Here is a 19,813-nt window from a genome sequence, read left to right as displayed (position 1 = left end):
TACACTGAATGTTGAATACCATAAATTCTTTTGCCCTTTTCAGAATTATTTAGCAGAATGGTCAAAAAGTAATCGTTATGCAGTCATTAGGCAGGGGATATATGAATAAGGCAATGAGCCAGACTGACCGACACTTACATGGAATTTGATGAAAAGAAAGCCATCCATATAGGTTAAGTAGATTGTGAAGAAAGCATAACCAGTTGTGGGAATGATAAGAATAGAGATGATGAGAAGCACAGGTCTACTTATGTAGGATGCAAATCATTTCCCACAGCAGGGAGGAGGACTAAAAAGAGGGAAACATTTTTATCTTGACTTGTAGATTAAGTCTTCACCTTCAATGAGACAAATTCCTCAAGATTCTGTTACTTAATGAAGGACTAACTACAACAACAAAAATGTTGACACGGGAAACCCCAGTTCAGACATGAGAACACATAAGCTTTAAAAATGTATCTGCCTTTGGCAATTCAGGGCTTGATTTCAGATTTCTCAGGATTCACTGTCAGTGCTAGGATCCCATTACCTCGTTCATGGACAACAGCTTCCCAATCTCTTGGTTTTCAGACCTTTTCCCTATGATTTGTCCTGCTGCTAGATTGAATGTTTCTTGGGCAAAAACTTTGAATTGATCCCCATTTTTGATAGAATAAAATCTAAATGTCAGACATTATTTAAACTCCTCCAAGCCCTACTACCAGCCTGCCTTTCCAGTTTTGCTGCTTACTCTATTCCGTCATGTACTGGGTGCCCATAAAGCTGATCTAACTGTATTCCTGATACATGCAGATTTTCCCACTTTCCTAACTTTAGAAGGAAAGGAAGCTAATTATATTGTATACCTGTTATGCCCCAGCCCCTGTGCTAGACCCTTTTGTACATATTATGTGAAATTATTGTTACACGAGACAGGCAGTATTGATCTTTAGCTGTTTATAGCTGAGGAACCTGAGGTTTTGACAGTGTAAATGATTTGCTTCTTATCATATGACTAGTAACAGACCAAGCAGACTTTGGAAAGAATTTGCATGAATCAGTGTCCACACCTCTTTTTCCTCATGATACCACCCGGCCCATGTTATTTATTCTTTTACAACGTGTTCTTCCCACATACTAATATCCACATTTATATTTGTCTTCCCAACAAAGTTTTTGTTTTCCCGCATTCAATATCTTCTGTCTTCAATGGATTATTAGAAAAAACTTGCATCATAAATATTTATCATAACTATTATTAATATTCATAACTTAGTTTCACTCAATTTTAAAGACTTCTACTATGATATTAACTCCTTATAAGTAGAATGTATGTCTTTTTAATTTTTGTGCCCTTGGGGAGTGTATAGAGTAACCCTCAGACGATACTGGGGATAAATTGGTGAATGAATGAAAGCTTGGCTAGCTATTCTCTATGAATTCTCCTAAACTACATACAGTCATTAATAAGGTAATATGTAACAAAATAAGTATTATAGTGCACTGCACTGCTATTTGAGTTCCCGGATGATGTATGTAATGACCATGAGTTGACCTTTTCTAGGGTCGCCATTATAGAAATCTAAGATACCATTCCATTTCTAAAATATTGGTTAATTTTCAGTGGCTGGTTTCAAATGCCAGATCATGATTAGATGCCTTCTTGCAGAGATTCTTTCTGAGGTACTTCTTTTTGCACTGCCACTTTCTAAGCCCTGCACAGTGTGTGTCTAACCACAGAGCCACACATTCTTATGACTCATAACCTCCTGAAGCAAATACAATAACAATAGGGGTCTTCTGTGACACCATATATTTTCTTTCAGGGTTCATTATAACTCATTTTGCCTGAGTGGGTGGTAATATCATTTACTGCTACTATATTAAAAACATAAAAGCATAAATAACATTAATGCAGACTTTTTCTGCTTATTGCCTCTAACTGAATGCCCTTGACATCAGGATCAGTGTAGAATATTAAAATAACATTGACATGAATATTTAATAGAAGAACTTGCATATAAATCATGGTTTCAAATTTAATATATCTGATGATAATAATTAAGTTCATTATAAAAAGTAGAGGAGATAAGAAAGAAATAAATGATAGGGCAAATGATTTCTATATATGAATTATCCTATATGAGCCTGAGACTAGAAAGTAAAAAATGGAAGATGTAATTAAAGTCACTATTGTATCTTGAATAAATCATAAAGAACACAATGCAGCCTTCTCCTTTATCAGAGGTATATTTGAGATATTTTAGTAGGTATTAAAGGAACACCTAATTTTATTTAGTTGTTTATTATTACATACCTTTAATATAATTGTCATTAATTAACAGATTATTCTTGCAAATTAGAAACACAATAGATGTCTTCCTTTAAAGAAGGTGCAGTATCTAGGAAAATAGAATTGAGTATTAATTCCCCAAATTATGCAAAATGGAAAATTATAAGATCCTAAGTGACTAAATAAGTTTTATTACCAAAATTATTAGATTCTGATCTATTGGAAGTCAAATTTAATTTTAAAAATAATTGATGGAACATTCCTAGAAACGAGTTATCCTATGCAGAAATGAGAATAAAGGCATGAGTTAGTCCCCTCCTGCAAAGGCTCTTTAGCATTTTATTATTGGCAGATTAATTCTAAGTAGTTGAGGATAAGTTGTACTCACTTGATTTATGCAAACAATGGCTAGTGAGTATCTATTAGAATGTCAGTTCATAAAGATTCTGTTAACAGGTTAATCTGATCAGTGATAATTCCTGTAAGGACGCTAAGATAATGAGCACAAAATCTTCTGGTTGTACCTGGTTGCCTAATAGACATTAATAGATCTTGAAGAGATAACATGATAGAAAGAGTCTTTGCTGTGAATATAATGAGAACTAGACTTACATCCCAGCTTAGCTACTTACTAAATTTAGGATCTTGGCAAATTGCTTATCCTTCTCAAACTTGTCTCTTTATCAGTTAGACATAATAGTATCTGTTGGACAACATTGTCCTGAGGACTCAGTTCATGTGTAAAATCATCAGCATTGTGCCAGGCACCATTCAACAAAAAGTAGCAATTATTATGATGATCTGATGGAATTCTTTAATAGATGGCTTTTTAAATTTATTTTTAACAGGTGACTTTAGAAGGATAATAATGTTTACTAACACCTAAAAAGCTATAGCTAAACTAAATACAGGTCTTATAGATTAAGTAACTCTTAGAGAAACTGAGTTTCATTTATAAAGAGAATTGAGTTTCATTTATAATTGATTTCATTATATATAATGAAATCTTTATAAACCTAAATAAATCATTATTTTGTTGATAATTATTCCTTTCCCCCTGGTGGTAGACTCCATGGCTTTGGATGATATATTTAGTTCTGGTATGTTTGTGCTTTCATTCTTTTTTTTTTTTTTTAATTTTTTAACATTTATTTATTTTTGAGAGACAGACAGAACGTGAGTGGGGGAGGGGCAGACAGAGAGGGAGACAGAATCTGAGGCAGGCTTCAGGCTCCGAGCTGTCAGCGACACAGGGCTCGAGCTCACAGACTGCAGAGATCATGACCTGAAGTCATGACATGAAGATCATGACTTGAAGTCAGACGCTTAACCGACTGAGCCACCAGGGCGCCCGTGTTTTCACTCTTTATAGCATATTGCAGTGTCCTCTCCAGAAGATTCATGTTGGACCTTCCTGTGCTTGTTCCTCCATATCATTTAGGAAATGTGAATTACCGACGAGTCTGTGCCACATTTTCGGTAACTTTGCTAAGATTAATCAGTAGGCTATAAAGTGCTTCTGCCCTGAATACAAGCATTCACTAGTACCTCTTGGTCTCTATTATCTACTTTAACCCCGATTGCTATTTACTGTTAGTACTGCTATCATGGATACTGTTTGTTACAGAACAAATTTATGTAGTCCTTGAAGTTCTCTTGCAACTCAATAAGCCACTTTTGGCCTTCTCCTAACTCTTCTTGACTGCTTTATGTTGAAGGTGGGAAGAGAGGTTTCTAGCTCTCCTTGGGCTTAAATAGGAACATAATAGCTTCCAAACTGCTAACAGTAAAACAACAACAACAACAACAACAACAACAACAAAACAAAAAACAAAAACAAAAAACAAAAAAAAAGGTTTTTTTGATCAGTTTCTCTGAATCCCCCACGGGACTCAAAAAGATCAAAGTGACCAGTCACCCTGAAGCTACAGCTTTTTTTTCTAGACTGTTGGCCATGCCTTTACTACTCAACAATAACATAACTTACTGATACAATTGATTTAATATTAATGTAATAATAACTAAACTTTTAGAGCCCACTAGACATTATAAGTTCTTTTCCTATACTATATAATTTAGCTATTATACATATATGTTAATTTGTAAATAAATTAAAAGAATCTGCATCATTTATTTTATTCTTTTTAAGTGTATTTATTTATTTTGAGAGAAGCAGAGAGAGCACAAGCAGGCAAGGGGCAGAGAGAGAGGGAGAATTCCAAGCAGGCTCATGCAATGCAGGGCTTGAACCCACAAAACTGTCAATCAAGACTCTGACACTCAACCAACTGAGCCATCCAGGCACCCCTGCATCATTTAGATTAGACTAATATAGTACATCCAAATTAAATAGGTTTGGTGGCAACATTAATTGTTAAAATATGTATAAAATCAAGGCAATGTTATTTAATCTAACCTTTATATCCCAATATATTCGTTTAGGTTGCTTAAAGAATTGAGAAGGATTGTCAATCTTCATTCAGTCAGGAAGGAAAGACTGTAGTAATTGTATTAGTTTCTGTGGCTGCCCTAACAAATGACCACAAACTTGGTGACATACAACAACAGAAAGTTAAATCACATTTCTGGAGGTCAGACTTCTGAAGTCAAGGTGTTGGTAGGTCTGTGTACCCTCCAGAAGCTCTAAGGAAAAACCTGTTCCCTGCTTCCTCTATCTCCTGGTGGCTGCAGGTGCTCCTTGGCTTGTGGCTACATCACTGTCATCTCTGCCTTCTTCTTCATGTTGCATTCTTCTCTTTGTGTCTGTATCTAATCTCCTTCTGCCTCTCTCTTATAAAGATACTTGTAATGGCATTAAGGCCCACCTGGATAATCTAGGATGATATACTCATGACCAAATCCCTAACTTAATCATATCTGTGTAGACCTTTTTTCCAAATAAGGTAATATTCACAGGTTCCTGGGATTAGAATTTGGACATACTTTAGGATTCATCTACAGTGTTTGTTTAGCAATATATCCCATAGGCAAGAGGAATGGGTGTTGGTATAGCATGCATGCCATGTTTTGTCATCAGTGACCCAATCTGTCATTTTACAAATAAATGTTAGGTTATGTGACTTGTCCAATTACTGCATCAACAGAATCCCAGAAGGACTCACATGGTATAAAAAGTTGGAGTGATGATAGAGAGTTTAGCAAAGGAGTTTTAATAAAGGTATGGTCAGGGTTGAGGAACACCAACAAAGATTGTTGAAGTGTCTCAACACTAGTAATGGAACTGCTAGGCCTGAAGGAACAAGGAGAAGGTTACCTTGAACTGACAGCAGTGTGGCCTTTGGGGGCTGCAGGAAAGGGGAGGTGAAGGGTAAATACTAACCTCACTCTCTTCTCTCAATATTCTGCTCTTGCTTTTCATTGGTTGACCCCAAATGGAAGCTAGGAGACAAGGTAACCTGTTGTCATCCGTTTGGTTCAATTTCACTGGATACATGGAAAAGTGAAGTAGGATGGAGATTGGATATGGAGGGGCAAAGAAAAATAGCAGGCCAGTCCCACAGATCATTAGTATCATAGCTGGAAGCAAAGTCGAAGCTTCTTTATTACAAAATTTATTATAATTTTCAACATGTCAAATTTAATTCAACAAATATTTATTAAATACACGCAATGTTAAAACTCTCTATGTGACACCACAAAAATGCCTATAATTTTTTATAGGTAATAACTAAAATAGGCTGGAGGTAATGAAAAGAAATCTGCATTCTTTTTAGAGTAGTGATGAGAGTCTGAACTTAAGTGGATGTCAGAATGAAAATACATAGAACAACGTATATTTAAACTCCAATAGAATAAACAATAGAACTTTGCAAAATGTTCACTATGAGTAGAATGGAAAACAATGGGGATAGAATGCCAAATAGGAATTGAATATTTGAAAACCAAATTAGAAAATGTTTCTGAAATATACAATATTAGCAGTTAGCAGATAAGCTCTTATGAAGAAATTTACTTTGTACCTTAAATTTGAGGTCTGTAGGAAATTTATGTCAAGATGACCAGAAAACATTTGAACAGTGGGTTGATTCCTGGAATGATGTAGGGTGAGAGGGGAAGAATATAAAAAAATATAATAATGATTCTGTTCATTTGTTAAGAAAATTATATTGTTTCCTTACTATGAGTCATATGCTCTACAAGAATTTGGTAATGGACTAATGAATATGATCAAATAATATTACCGCTTTCAGAATAATCATCAAAGGTGGAAGATTTAACAAATAATAAAAATTAAATAGGAGATATACATTTATAAAGAGCTATTTGTTCCTTCTCAGAGATGACAGATGAAATTGCAGTAATGGAAAAGAAAGCTTAGAATATGGGCACGGTGTATTTTTTTATAAATTTTAATTTTATTAAAAATTCTTAAATGTTTATTTTTGAGAGAGAGAGACAGACAAGGAAAGAGAATGAATGAGCAGGGGAAGGGCAGAGAGAGAGGGAGACAGGATCTAAAGCAGGCTCTGTGCTGATAGCAGAAGAGCCCAATGCGGGCTTTAACTCACGAATTGTGAGATCATGACCTGAGCTGGAATTGGACGCTTAGCCAACAGAGCCACTCAGGCGCCCCATTATGTTTGGAATATTTTAGACAGGTATTTTGCAAAGATATTTTGGATATGATTGTAATGAATTTTGTTTTGTTTTGTTTTGTTTTTCTATCTTGTAAATAGCAATGCTATTTAGAGTTTCAAACTAAATCAAATCATGAAAACTACACAATTTTATACCAGACACCATGTATTTTTGATAACTCTGTCAAATTCCTTAAAGTTATAAAATTATAGATGCCAGAGATTATAGATGAAAGCAGAGAATGTTAGGGACAAAATCACAGTTGCATTTTGACATTTAAGGTATGGAAGGAAAAAGCAGGTACCAATAATTGTAATAAGAGCACTCAGACTGAAGATTTAGGATAGAATAAAATATTAACATCAGCAACAGGAGGGCTTTCAAAAAGTAGCATTGTCAGTGAGATAAAACAGTGCAGAAGCTCAGGAAAATGTAAAAATGAAAAATGGGAGAATTAACCCATTGACTGGGAAAAAGGAGGTTATTGGTGCTTTCTTCAAGAATGATTTGAATACTAAGAATATAGTAAGTGGTAGAAAAACTAGAGCCCTAGTAAATGACTATAAAATGTAGAAATAGACAAAGTGAAAATAGCAAATACTCCCAAAGTAAAGAAGTGGAAAATTTAAGGAACTTTCACTTTTAGCATAGAGGATATCTAAGTATACAGTGAAGTTTCCAATATGGAGTGAAGATGAGTTTGTACTAGAGATAAACAGTGGCAGAATCATTCATGGGAACAAAACGGGATGATGTCAGGTACACATTATAAATACTAAATATAATAAATTATAATTTAATAATAATATACTATAACATACTATAATAATATAATATAATATAATATAATATAATATAATATAATATAATATAATATATATAATATAAATACTATGAAAGGTGAAATGTTGTTTTGTTGTTTGTATTGTTTTTTTTTCCTGCCCAGAGATACACATCATAATAAATGTAATAGAGTCAATAAGAAATTTAAAAATATACCAAAGGACTATTTTTAGAAGATAAAATGAGGAGATTGAGGACAAATCTCCATGGACTTATGCCTTTCTCTAACAACATTTGAAAGTTTGAGAATTCAGATGGTGGGAGTTACCTCTGGCCAAAGAGTGGCAAAATGGGAATATGAAGGGGAAAAATATATGATGATGGTAAATGCTTTATTATAATAGTCAACACTGGAGTTCAGGCTGAGAGAGGAGCAAATGAAGCATAACAGAAAGCAGACATGAAAAAAATTATGATTAAATCCAGTCTTCTTCCCGCTACTGCAAAACCTTTCATGATCTGGCCCCTATTTGCATTTCTAATTTTATCTCATTGCTATCACAACTCTTGCTAAATTCCAGACCCTTGAGTCTTGTCAGAGCTTCCCAAATTTGCCAGATTCTTAGGCTCTTATATTTGTCCACCTGGCTGCTTCTCATATTTCAGATCTCAGGACACATTTCCTGACTACCCTTATTTAAAGTGGCTCTGCAACCACTATCCTATTATCTATTACAATGTTCTATTTATTTTGTCCATACTGTTTAAATGATTTATAATTACTTATACATCTGTTTTATATTTATTTGTTTTTCCTGTGTATTGGCTTTCTCTCCCAGTAGACTGAAAGCTTCACGAGAATAGATATGGTGTTGCAGACCCAACTGCAGTAACAGTGGCAAGCACATTGTAGGTCCTCAATAAATACTTTTAAGTCATGTAAATACATTAACATGAGTAAATGTCTAACAAAGGGATAGGAAAATGTAATAAGGATGAGGGGAAATTCAATGTAAATAAGGGTACGGGAAGGTAGGAAACAGCCAGAACGTGGAAATCTACCTAGTATAGAATTATTCATGAAGTTCTACATTGTGCAGCACTGTTAAGTAATATCTAAATCTAAGATCCAGCTACTCAATGGGTGAATGGTGGAGTATGGAAATGGAACATTTTGACAGCAAAAGTTAGAAGGATCCTAATTTTTATTAGGATAAAATAATGTAAAACTATAAAAAGGATAGTAGAGATTAGAAAAGAGTGCTGAGGCCACTGAGCAATGTGGAGAAACTTAGATTCAATGGCATATTAATTCACTCTAATTGCCACTCACCTACTCACACAAGTAAATTAGTATTTATTTTAGATGTTGAGGAAACAGATGTGGATTTCATTTATTTTATTATCTAGATACCATCTGCAGCAATACATGTTTGTAAAACATTATTATGGACCGATCATTTTATTTCACTTTTCATCACTGCTGTCATCATTATTTTCTCTGGTTTCTTCATCACCATCATCCTCACTATCTTTAGGAGAGGAGTTTGTGCCAAGCAGTCACAAATCCGCTGACTGTTGCATTAAACGTGGTTTTATGTCTACATTAATTGTTTATCTTTTCTTTTCCTCCATCTTCCTTTTTATCGTCCTTATCCCTGATACAATGAGATTTTACCCATTTTCAGCTGGAGGGTATTGAAGTAATGGTCCATAGACATAATGAAACAGTGAAAGCTTGGCTGAAGTTAACATTAAAAAAAATAGCCCGTAAGTTTTCACTGGCCATATGTTTTTTTTTCCTTTTTTCTTTTTGTAAAACCACTAACCAACATGAGTGAAAAAACAAGTTTAAGTGGCAAGGTATAAACATCTGAAGGCTGGGCAAAATGATACCTTAATATGACAAATGGTATTGCTTACTTTCATTATTGTACAGAAATGTCTTCCCTTCAGACACAAATAGAGATACAAATAGCATAGGCAAGAGAATAATGTCACACATGCTTCAGAGCTTTTTGTCTATGCCCTGGTCGTCCTTTGATAGTTTAAAAAAAATGTCCTTATTCAAACCAGACTTCATTACAAAGAAAAATGTTCTTGCTTTAGAGTTTTCACTGTAGCACCTGTTACATTCTTCCCCTCTGTCCATGAGAAAACTCTAATTCACCTACAAAAAAAAACATTATAAAGCAAAAGGGAAAACAAAGACAGAAACTAATTTTATTTCTGAAAAAATAGATAATGCACCTGTCAACTTGTATTTATTCCAGTGGCCTTCGGTGACATTTTCTAGTGACAGCAGCAAAGATTCCAAAATTGCTTCCATAGGCCCCACACAGAGATAGGTAACAGGGGACATTATTAACTTCAACACAGAGCAATTTATTGAAGCCCAACACTCCATTATTAAAATATTGGAATTTTTTCCCTTTCTATCCCACTCATCACTCTAAATGAATCCACATTCTCTTTTCTTTATCTCTTTTCCTATCCCCCAAAAAAGCCATCTGCTATTTCCTTTATGAAAAAAATAAAACCTACAATTAGTGTCTTGTTCATCTTTTCTTTCTCAAAAAAAGAGAACTATTATGCAAATACTCTGCAATTTGGTTTCAAATACTCTTTGTAGTGTGATGAGCAATTTTCCTTAATACAACCCCAGCTTTTTTGCCAGGACTTACTAATAGATTTTTTTAAAAGAAAACTTTCATGTGACTTTTTTACACTCTTCTGATGTAAACTTTTTGCATGCATATGTAGAATGAAATTATCATTACTCCTTGAGTTGTAAAAGAAAAAACATTGTTTATACATTTTATCCTGAAAAAGAAGCCTAAAATAACCTCGAAATTGTTCTTTTACCTTAAACTTCATCATTTTCTTCCTCATGCTTTCTGAAAGCGCATTGTGTGCAATGGCAGTTTACCTGTTAGTGCGAATTTGTTGGTTGATTTTAGTGTTTCTTCAGGAACTTAGGTATAATTTGACCCAATTCTTCAGGTACGACTGATATCAGGTGTTTGGAGCTGTCTTCCTCTTAACAAGATAAGCATCTACAGTGAGAGGTGCTGATGGAAGTGAAAATTTAAAAGTACAGTATCAGAAGAAATAGCACTGCACTAAGAATCAGATATCAGGAGTCTTAACCCTGATCTGCCAGTTATCATAAGACCTGAGGCAGTAAGCCCACCAGCCTTGGTTTTCTCCTTTTATAGCTGAGAATCACTGCCTCCTTTGACTGCTACTAGGCTTATAATGAGGATCAAACCACAGTTGCAAGTTACTACTTTTGCAATGGATTCTAGATACATTTCTTGGCAATGTTTCAGAGGTCCTCAATTTCCCTGTTTCCTACAGTAGCTTCACCTGGAGAGCTTGCTACAAATGCAGCTTTATGATCAATTTCTAGACTGGATTATCTGGGAGTGGGACCAGGATAACTACTTGTAATGACAAACCTAGGCAACTCATGCTCATGAAAGACTGAAAGCCACTAGAAGAGAAAGAGAGAAAATGCAATCAATATAAATTTAATGTAATTAGATAATATCTAATTTTGTGCTTGATTAAATTTGCTATTTAATTTGATTACATGTTCTGCTTATTTGTTGGTGTATATGTGTATATTTATATGTGTGCATATCATAATTCAGTGAAGGAACCCTGTGGTTTACACTTTCAATATTAATGTTAATATTTAATTAATGAATAACAATACTGGATTAAATAATAGGTAATATTACTTGCTAACATTCCTATCTGTATTCTCCTTATAACTACATTGATTTCCTTTATTTCAAATGTTTACTAATGTTTCAAATGTTTTCCAATGTTTAAAATATACAGTAAGTGAAACCAAAATGTTTCTACTTTTTTGGCCATATTCATAGTAATGACTCAAATTTCTGGCCCTGCTCATTATGCAGAAACTCCAGCCACCAGAGAAATTTCCCCAAATAGTTCGGGCAGTTGCTGAGTGTCTCATACGTACCTATAAACTACTCAGTGCTCTCTGGGCTGCTAGTCCTCAAGGCATTGCTGTGGTGACAGGCTCAGCAAGGAAACATAGAAACCGGTATCCTCCCCTGTTCTATGCTTCTGGTTGCCTGGGGCTTCTGAGGAAGGAGGAATGTCAGCATCTACTCAGAAGCCATCTGGAAAACAGCAATTTCTGCTTCTGCCCACAAAGACTCAAAACAGTCTTTTGAGTTGGGCTGATAGTATTTTATCAGCTTATTTTTTTTTTCTGTTTGGCCTTATATATCTTCTTTCTCAAAGACAGGTGCCTATTCTGCCCCACTGTTCCTCACTCATAAAAGTAAAACATTATACTTGACTAAGAACCTAGCTAGATCCAGTAAATTCATATACTCCATCAGATATACACGTAATTGTGAATCATCTTTAGACTCAGCTGAATTCAACACCGCTAAAGTAGCAGTGGAGTTTAAAAGTTAATAATGTCTTGGGGCGCCTGGGTGGCTCAGTCTGTTGAATGACTGACTTCAGCTCCGGTCGTGATCTCATGGTGTGTGAGTTCGAGCCCCGCATCGAGCTCTGTGCTGACAGCTCAGAGTCTGGAGCCTGCTTCAGATTCTGTGTCTCCCTCTCTCTCTGACCCTCCCCCACTCATGCTCTGTCTCTTTCTGTCTCAGAAATAAACAAATATTAAAAAAATTTTTTTAAAGTTAATGTCTTCTCAAATAGCTGTAAAGTAATAATAGTAAGTCAAATACTTCTACAAGGCGAATAGTAAAAGACAGAATTCTAGAGTGACCCTCCATTCCTTTTCCTTCTCATTTTCCACAGCCCAAAACAATCACTTTCAGCTTCTCAGCAATTTATTTTTTCACTTAACTCTATATCTAAATAATATGCTAACACTGTCAACTCTTGATTTTTTCCATTTTATGCATCATATGCTAACTTGTCACTAGGAACAACAGGAATGTACCTTTCACTTTCTTCCTATCACCCCTTTGCAGAGGTACACCTCCCTTCCCTTCAGTTTTCAATATAGTTATGTGATGTCTGCATATATCAGCATTTGTACTTATGTCATTATGTTTCTACAACTATTCCCTGCCATGCTCTATGGCGAGTACAATGATTTTCTTTTTCATGGATATCTTTGTGTTTTACCAAATCAATTGCTTCATTTTATTTTTGCCTAGTTTTCTGTGCATTGATCACTAATTTGAATTTCGGTTTCTGATAAATATATATGCTCTTCATGTATTTTAAAGTCATTAGGTATTCTATCATCTCCATCTTCTTGGATCACCTTTTCCAGAGCAATATGCCCACTCAAGTCTGGACTGACTGCTATCTCGGTCTCTTGAACAGCTTTTATTCTGGAATATCCCTTCACTGTCGTTATTCTGTTTCCTCAATTCAATGTACTCTTTTAATTGCTCCCTCTTATTTAGTGAGCACAGCTAACAGAGAAAGGAGGCATCTGAGAGAAGTTTCTTTAAGAACAAGCATGGTTGAACATGTGTATATATCCACTACCTTGGTTGAATTTTTGCTGGCTTTGGAATTTGAGGTTTAAACAATTTAAGTTTCAGAATTTCGAAGTCACAGCTCCATTTGGGAAGAGGAAGTAGAAGGGGCCCCAATTTTCCCTATATATAAATTTACATAATCTTATTATTTTCACCAGAGTACTTCTCTTTCTATTTTGCCTAATAGCCATAGTCCACAATCCTTTTGATTTAGCTTCTCCCAAAGACGAAAGAGAGGAGGAGATCTGTCGTCTTAAGTGCCTCCAAAATACACTTTGAAACGGTCCTACTGAAGTCAGTTTCTCCTCCCTGTTCCATTTGCACAGATTTGAGGCACTAACACTACTTGAGCCTTCGGTGGTGACACATGTGGTGTAAATTGGATTTCTTCTCAGTTTCCCTACCTGCTACATTAAGCTTCGGATGTCTTATGTCTGTTAATTTAGTTACTACTATTAAGCCACATTCTACTCTGTATTCTATCTTTATTGCCTCCTTTCTATGATTGTTGGTTTCTGCCTCTTTATTAATGCCCTTATTGTTAATGTAGTGGAAATGAGAGGGAATGGAAATAATTTGTTTATTCAATTTTCCATGTCATCTTAAATAATAGATCAGTAGAGCTTTCTGTCCTCCATTTTTAGTCTTGAAAAATTTCAAAGGCACAGAAGATATACAAGAATGCTAATATAAACATTCTCATAGCCTCAAAGTAGGTACACTAATTGATAATAAATTGTCACATCTGTGCCATCCCCCTTGTGTGTGTGTGTGCATGTGTGTGTGCACATGCATGGAAGGTCCTATTTGTTTTAAATTGTAGTAAAGATACTTAAAATAACTATTGGAGAGTAACTTTAAGATGCACTAAATGACTATCATATGTCCAATCTTCATTAAACAAAAATGACATGATTATGATAAAGAAATTAGAGCTATTTTCTCATTTCATGAAATGATAAAGTTGGAGTAGACAAGTTTTCATGGTCTCACTCAGCTATTATATTTTATGATTCTATAACTAATACACGACTTATAAATTTGGAAATGAAGTAGAATTGAATAAAGGCAAATGTATGGAGCAAATTTAAAGGTTTATTTTTCTACGTAAATCCCCAATGGGCATAGTGCTTGTAATTGTTTAAGTTTTGATATTTATAATTTATTAAATTATACCTGTGTATTCTATCTGACTCCACACTAATAACAGATGACTTACCTTTGGTTCACCTTGTACTATGTACAAATAATTACATTTGTATGGATTATTGTACTCCAGAACCAAGATCAAAAGTTAAAAATCCATGGTATAAGTCAAGATTCAATATCAACTTACTTAGCAGTAAATAAAATCAAATATTGTTCATACTACAAAAGACAAAACACTAATAGTAATTTTATATTCATTTAATTTTATAACATTGTCCATCTTAATAAATGTATAGTCCTTGTTTTTTCACTTAAATTTACTTGAATTAAATCACTTTAAAAATATAATAGCTGCAATAATGCCTTTTCATTTTTAATGGATTCCATTGAATGAGAGTACATTTTCAAAATTATTATCAGCACCATTAATATAGTGAGTGCTATAAAGGAATTTGAGTTGAAATTACATTAATTTTTTTTTTTTTAATAGGAAGCTTTGATCATGGCAAGTATGGACCATCCACACTTAGTCCGGTTATTGGGTGTGTGTCTGAGCCCAACCATTCAACTGGTTACACAGCTTATGCCCCATGGCTGCCTGTTGGATTATGTACATGAACATAAGGATAACATTGGATCCCAGCTACTGCTTAACTGGTGTGTCCAAATAGCTAAGGTAAGTTCCCATCACTTTTGATGGCAATGACTCTCCTCTCTTATCTCCTAATCTAGAATAGTATGGATACTGAAAATATGTCAAGTCTTTCAGTATATTTAAATAAAACAAATTACTTGTGCTATATTGAAAGATGTAGGGAAGTATTTGCATTCAAATCACAGATCAAACACATGATATACTTATATATTTGGGGAAGTTTTACTGCTATTTGTGTTATGTTAACCAGATGCCAAAACAAATAGATTACTGATCAGAAGAAAAAAAATGTTCTACCAAATTTGTTTAGCTTTTTGTTTGTTTTGATATAGTTTAATTAACAAACAAAATCCAAGAAAGAAAAGATTGAATATAAGAATTATCCCATTTTAGACAACTTTATTAAGATAGTATGTACATTTAATTCTCAATATTAGAAATGATCAAGTTCTAAATATCCTCCTAGACATTTTGATAATTCTCAGTTAGTCTTTAATGGTTGGGGTTTTTCAGCCTGGCACACCGTCTCGGGCATGTAACATGCATAAGGAAGTGGCATGGATCTCAGGACCTGAGGTGATGGGGTGGGGGCTCTGTGGTGACCTAGAGAACACCATTGCCCTCTGAAAGGACTATGGTTTTTTCCACCATTCTTATGTGTTCTTCCAGTGTTTCCAAGGGGCCAAAATTCTGGATTTTTTTTTTTATGTGACTTCTCCAAATTTAAATCTTGGCTCAAGCTGCTGAAGTGTTCTAGAAACGAAAAAAAGCATTTATGCCTTGCAGTCCACTGGTGTGAAATTTCTGGTGTCCATGTTTTACATTCAAATAACCCATTTATGATCACCTATACCAAGAATATTTCTTGAAAATTTTCTCCGGGATAAATAGATGTGAAATGAGTTTTAATTCTCTATTTAAACCTCTATTTACATCACAAATTGACCTAATGTTCAGTTAATTCTATAAATGTGTTCGTCTGCATTTGTATTAGATAGATGCCAAAGTGTTAATTTAGTAATTCTAGTCTATTTCTTTTTACAGCCTATGAATGAATAAAAATTCATTTCTTAGAGTAGAAATTTGAGGTAATTCTTAAAATTCCAAAAATTATCTAAAGGGAAAGTCCAGTTTAGTTTTCATACCATAAATTCCATTATAGTTTCATTATGGACCATGTATTATATTTTTGTTACTATTACATGTTGAACTGACAACTTAGAGAATTTTTTACAGTAATGAAGTTTGAAACACAACTCTTCAAAAATTGATTTACTTACTTACCTAAGAACTCCAATAAATTATAAGGTGAGCTAAACATGCAATAGAAATTCTCAAATCATTCTAGCAGTATAAATGAGAATAAAACTAAGTTTCAAATTTCTTTGCTGTTTTCTATGTTTCCCGCAGTATTCTTCATAATTTAGGTTTTGTCCTTAGAGATTCATGACATCAATATATCATTTATGCAAAGCTGTACACTCTAATAATAGAAACTACTTTGAGTTCCCTGAATAATTGCACTGTTTTAATCCATTTTGCCTTTGTGAATGCCATCCTTTCTGCTTAGAAATCTTTCCTCATAGCTTCTTGATCACATACGATGGTCCTTTCATCCATCAATGCTGACTGGGTTCCTCTGCTTACAGAACCTTCCCTACTCAACCTTTTTCTCCAAACAGAAGCAATTTCTGCATTTGTTTGGTCATTGGTATCTTGAACACATTTTTATTATTCAAGTTTTATACAATGTAGTTTATATGATTGACTGTATGGCAAGTTTCTTTAGTCATTAATCTTTTAATAAACATCTATAGACACCTTCCATGTATCAGGTACTATGCTGCCTGAATTGTCTAGGGGCAAACAACGTGGACATGGGCCTGGTTGTCTTTGTATACCCTAACGGCCAGAATAGCCAACAGATAAAACAATTAAGTATAGTATTATACTTAATGCTTGGGTTCACATTTTGACGAAAAATAATTACAGAGCACACTTAAGGTAGACACCATTGAATCCTGAGGGAGAATATTTGGCTATGGGATGAAAATTTAGGCAGAGGAAAGATTCCACAAGAGCTGTATAGATATGGTGACCATGTAATGTATCATCCAGCTGGAACATTTTTAAGAGTGAAAGAAGGCTCTATCACTAGTTACGCGAAGGCAACAGACACACAAATGTGTTAAACAGAACAAGGGATGTGGTAACCCTGTGTAGCATGAAAGGTTTGCATTTTATTATAAAAACAGTAGATATTGAAGTATTTTACGTTCTAATGGGACATTGCCAGTTTATATATGGAGCTGAAATCAAGGCAATCCAAAAATGAAAATGAAGATACCAGTCAGAAGTCTGGGGGTAGTGAAAGTAAGGAGAAGTAAATAGGATTAAGATATATTTTTTAGACAAATATAGGGTTCTGAATATGATAAGTTGTTGGGGTGTATGGTGGTGCTCTTTCCTGAGTTGGTGAAGGCTGAGATTTGAACAGAATTGTAGAAAAAAATTTGAGAGTTCAGTTCCAGACATGGCAAATTGCAGAGGTTTATACAACATGAAACCGGAGCTTTCGACTAGGTGGTTGAATTTGGTTGCGACTCTCAATATAGAGTGAAGAGTTTTGGGTATTTAAATATATGGGAAGATTTGTAATGACCTAGCTACTGACTCAGTCTGATTCATATTTCTTCCCAGCACCGAAAATTGGTATAGTAGCCATTCAATAAACATTTAATAAATACTTTTAACTCATGACGAATTTGAAAAAATCTTTATGGGAAAAACCCATAAAGAGAGAACCCTTCCTTCATCTTTTTTTTTCTACTTTGGGGGCACAATTGTATAGTGGAAACAGCATTAGGATCTGAAGGACCTGCATTAATATGATGGTACCCACTTTTTAAAAAAATATATGAAATTTATTGTCAATTGGTTTCCATACAACATCCAGTGCTCATCCCAACAGGTGCCCTCTTCAATACCCATCACCCACCCTCCCCTCCCTCCCACCCCCCGTCAGCCCTCAGTTTGTTCTCAGTACTACCTTTTTTTCTTATTTGCAAAATGAGCATAATTGTATCTACTTCTGGTAGGCTGAAACTCCCTACCCTGAAATATGTTATATCCCATCCACGGCATCTGTGAATATGTTACTTCACATGTTAGAAGGGAATTGTGAATGTTATTAAATTAAGGATTTTGAGATGAAGAGATTATCCTGGATCACCAAGGTGGGCCCAATGTAATCTAAGAATTCTTATAAGTGGGAGGCAGAAGGATCAGAGTGAGTGAAGATATAAAGATGGGAGCAAAGCTGGAGTGATGTGCTTTGAAGACAGGGAAGGGGACCACATGCTGGAAAATAGAATCTACCTCTAGAAAGGAAATAGATTCTCCCTACAATGTTCAGGCCTGCCACATCTTGATTTTATTCCAGTTTACAAACCAATTCAGGACTTCTGACATCCACAACTGTAAGAAAATAAATTTGTATTGTTGTAAGCCATTAAATCTGTGGTAATTAGATACAGCAATAAAAAATTAATATACTTCCTCATAGTGGCTTGCAAAGATTAAATAAAATAGTCCAATGCAACTTCCTTGGCTCAGCTCCTAGAACATGAAGTGCTTAAAGGCAATTTGTTTTTATTACGTATAGGTTGAAAGCCTCAAAACAGAGAATTGTTTTAAAAATTTCTGTAAAATATGAGTAATATGGTCTGAGTAAACACAAGTATTTCACAAATAGTTATTCCAGTAACTTAGAGGCTTTGTCTTCTTTGCTTTCAATTGTTACCAAGAGTGGCTCAGGAAAGTAAGATAGCATCATAATTACTTCAATACCCACTTTGTTTTTTTCACTGATAAAGTTGGGGTTGTTGGGGGTAAAACTGTAAAGTAACTTATCTATATTTGTGTTATAACATACCTGTAGAAAATACAACAATACATAGGAAAATAATAATTATAGCTAACATCAAGCAGCTCTTACTCTGTGCAAACCACTACTCTATATTTTATTCATTAATTAATTTGTCTCATCACAAACCTATGAAGTATCATGATTTTCATTTCACAGATAAAATCGCAGAGAATGTAAGTTACTTGATTAAATGCACACAGCTAACACATAAATAGTTGAACAACTAATCTGTGTTTTTGTATATAAGGGAGAAAATATTTTTAACAAATTTTACCCCTATTCCCAGTTTTATTTCCATTTTTCCTTTGGTATGTCATTCTACAAAACCTTATGTCATAGGAGACAGAAATTTAAACACCAAAATTGTTTGACTCTTATAGGTAGCCATATTAACTTTGCAAATGCTGTATTTGGAACTTGATTTAATTTGGAAGCAGAGCAGGATATATTATTATTTAATGTTTATATAATACCATATGCCCTCCTGGTGCTTTATGAATCCAGGATAGAAATAATGATGAGAATCCCTTCTTTCATACTTGTTGCTAACATGTTGGGCAAGCAGTTTTTAAGACAACTTAGCAGACTCTAAAAAGTGTATGTGAGTTTAGAATGACGGAACTTCCTGGTAACACCAATAATGACTGAGTCTATGTGGATAAAGCATGTCTTATACACTTGGCATCTGCTTGGTGCTTTAGGCACATTGTGCTATTGAATATTTACTGAAACTCTAGTAGGTATGGCTCATTATTCTCCCAATTTATAGATGAGGAAAATAGGGGAAGTTAACTCCTAATGGACAAAACGGTAGGTTGAAATGCCTGTGTTCTAACCAGGGAACTCTGGTGCCTGAGCAAGGTCTTTAAGCCATTCAGCACCTGCCTCTCCAAACACATACACATCACTGCAGCTTA

At 34.6% G+C, this 19,813-nt stretch overlaps 1 protein-coding gene across 1 annotated transcript in view; it reads left to right on the top strand.

Annotated features, from left to right (window-relative positions):
- ERBB4 (erb-b2 receptor tyrosine kinase 4) overlaps positions 1-19,813 on the top strand; it is a 710,253-nt gene that overhangs the window by 528,018 nt on the left and 162,422 nt on the right. Inside the window, exon 20 of the mRNA XM_042993912.1 lies at positions 14,804-14,989. Within this exon, the coding sequence (XP_042849846.1) occupies positions 14,804-14,989 (186 nt within the window). The remainder of the gene's footprint in view (positions 1-14,803; positions 14,990-19,813) is intronic.

This window comes from Panthera tigris, chromosome C1, assembly GCF_018350195.1.
Source record: "Panthera tigris isolate Pti1 chromosome C1, P.tigris_Pti1_mat1.1, whole genome shotgun sequence".
Taxonomy (NCBI): Eukaryota; Metazoa; Chordata; class Mammalia; order Carnivora; family Felidae; genus Panthera; species Panthera tigris.
Note: the sequence above shows the minus strand (reverse complement) of the source record. Positions and strands in the feature narration are given on the sequence as shown.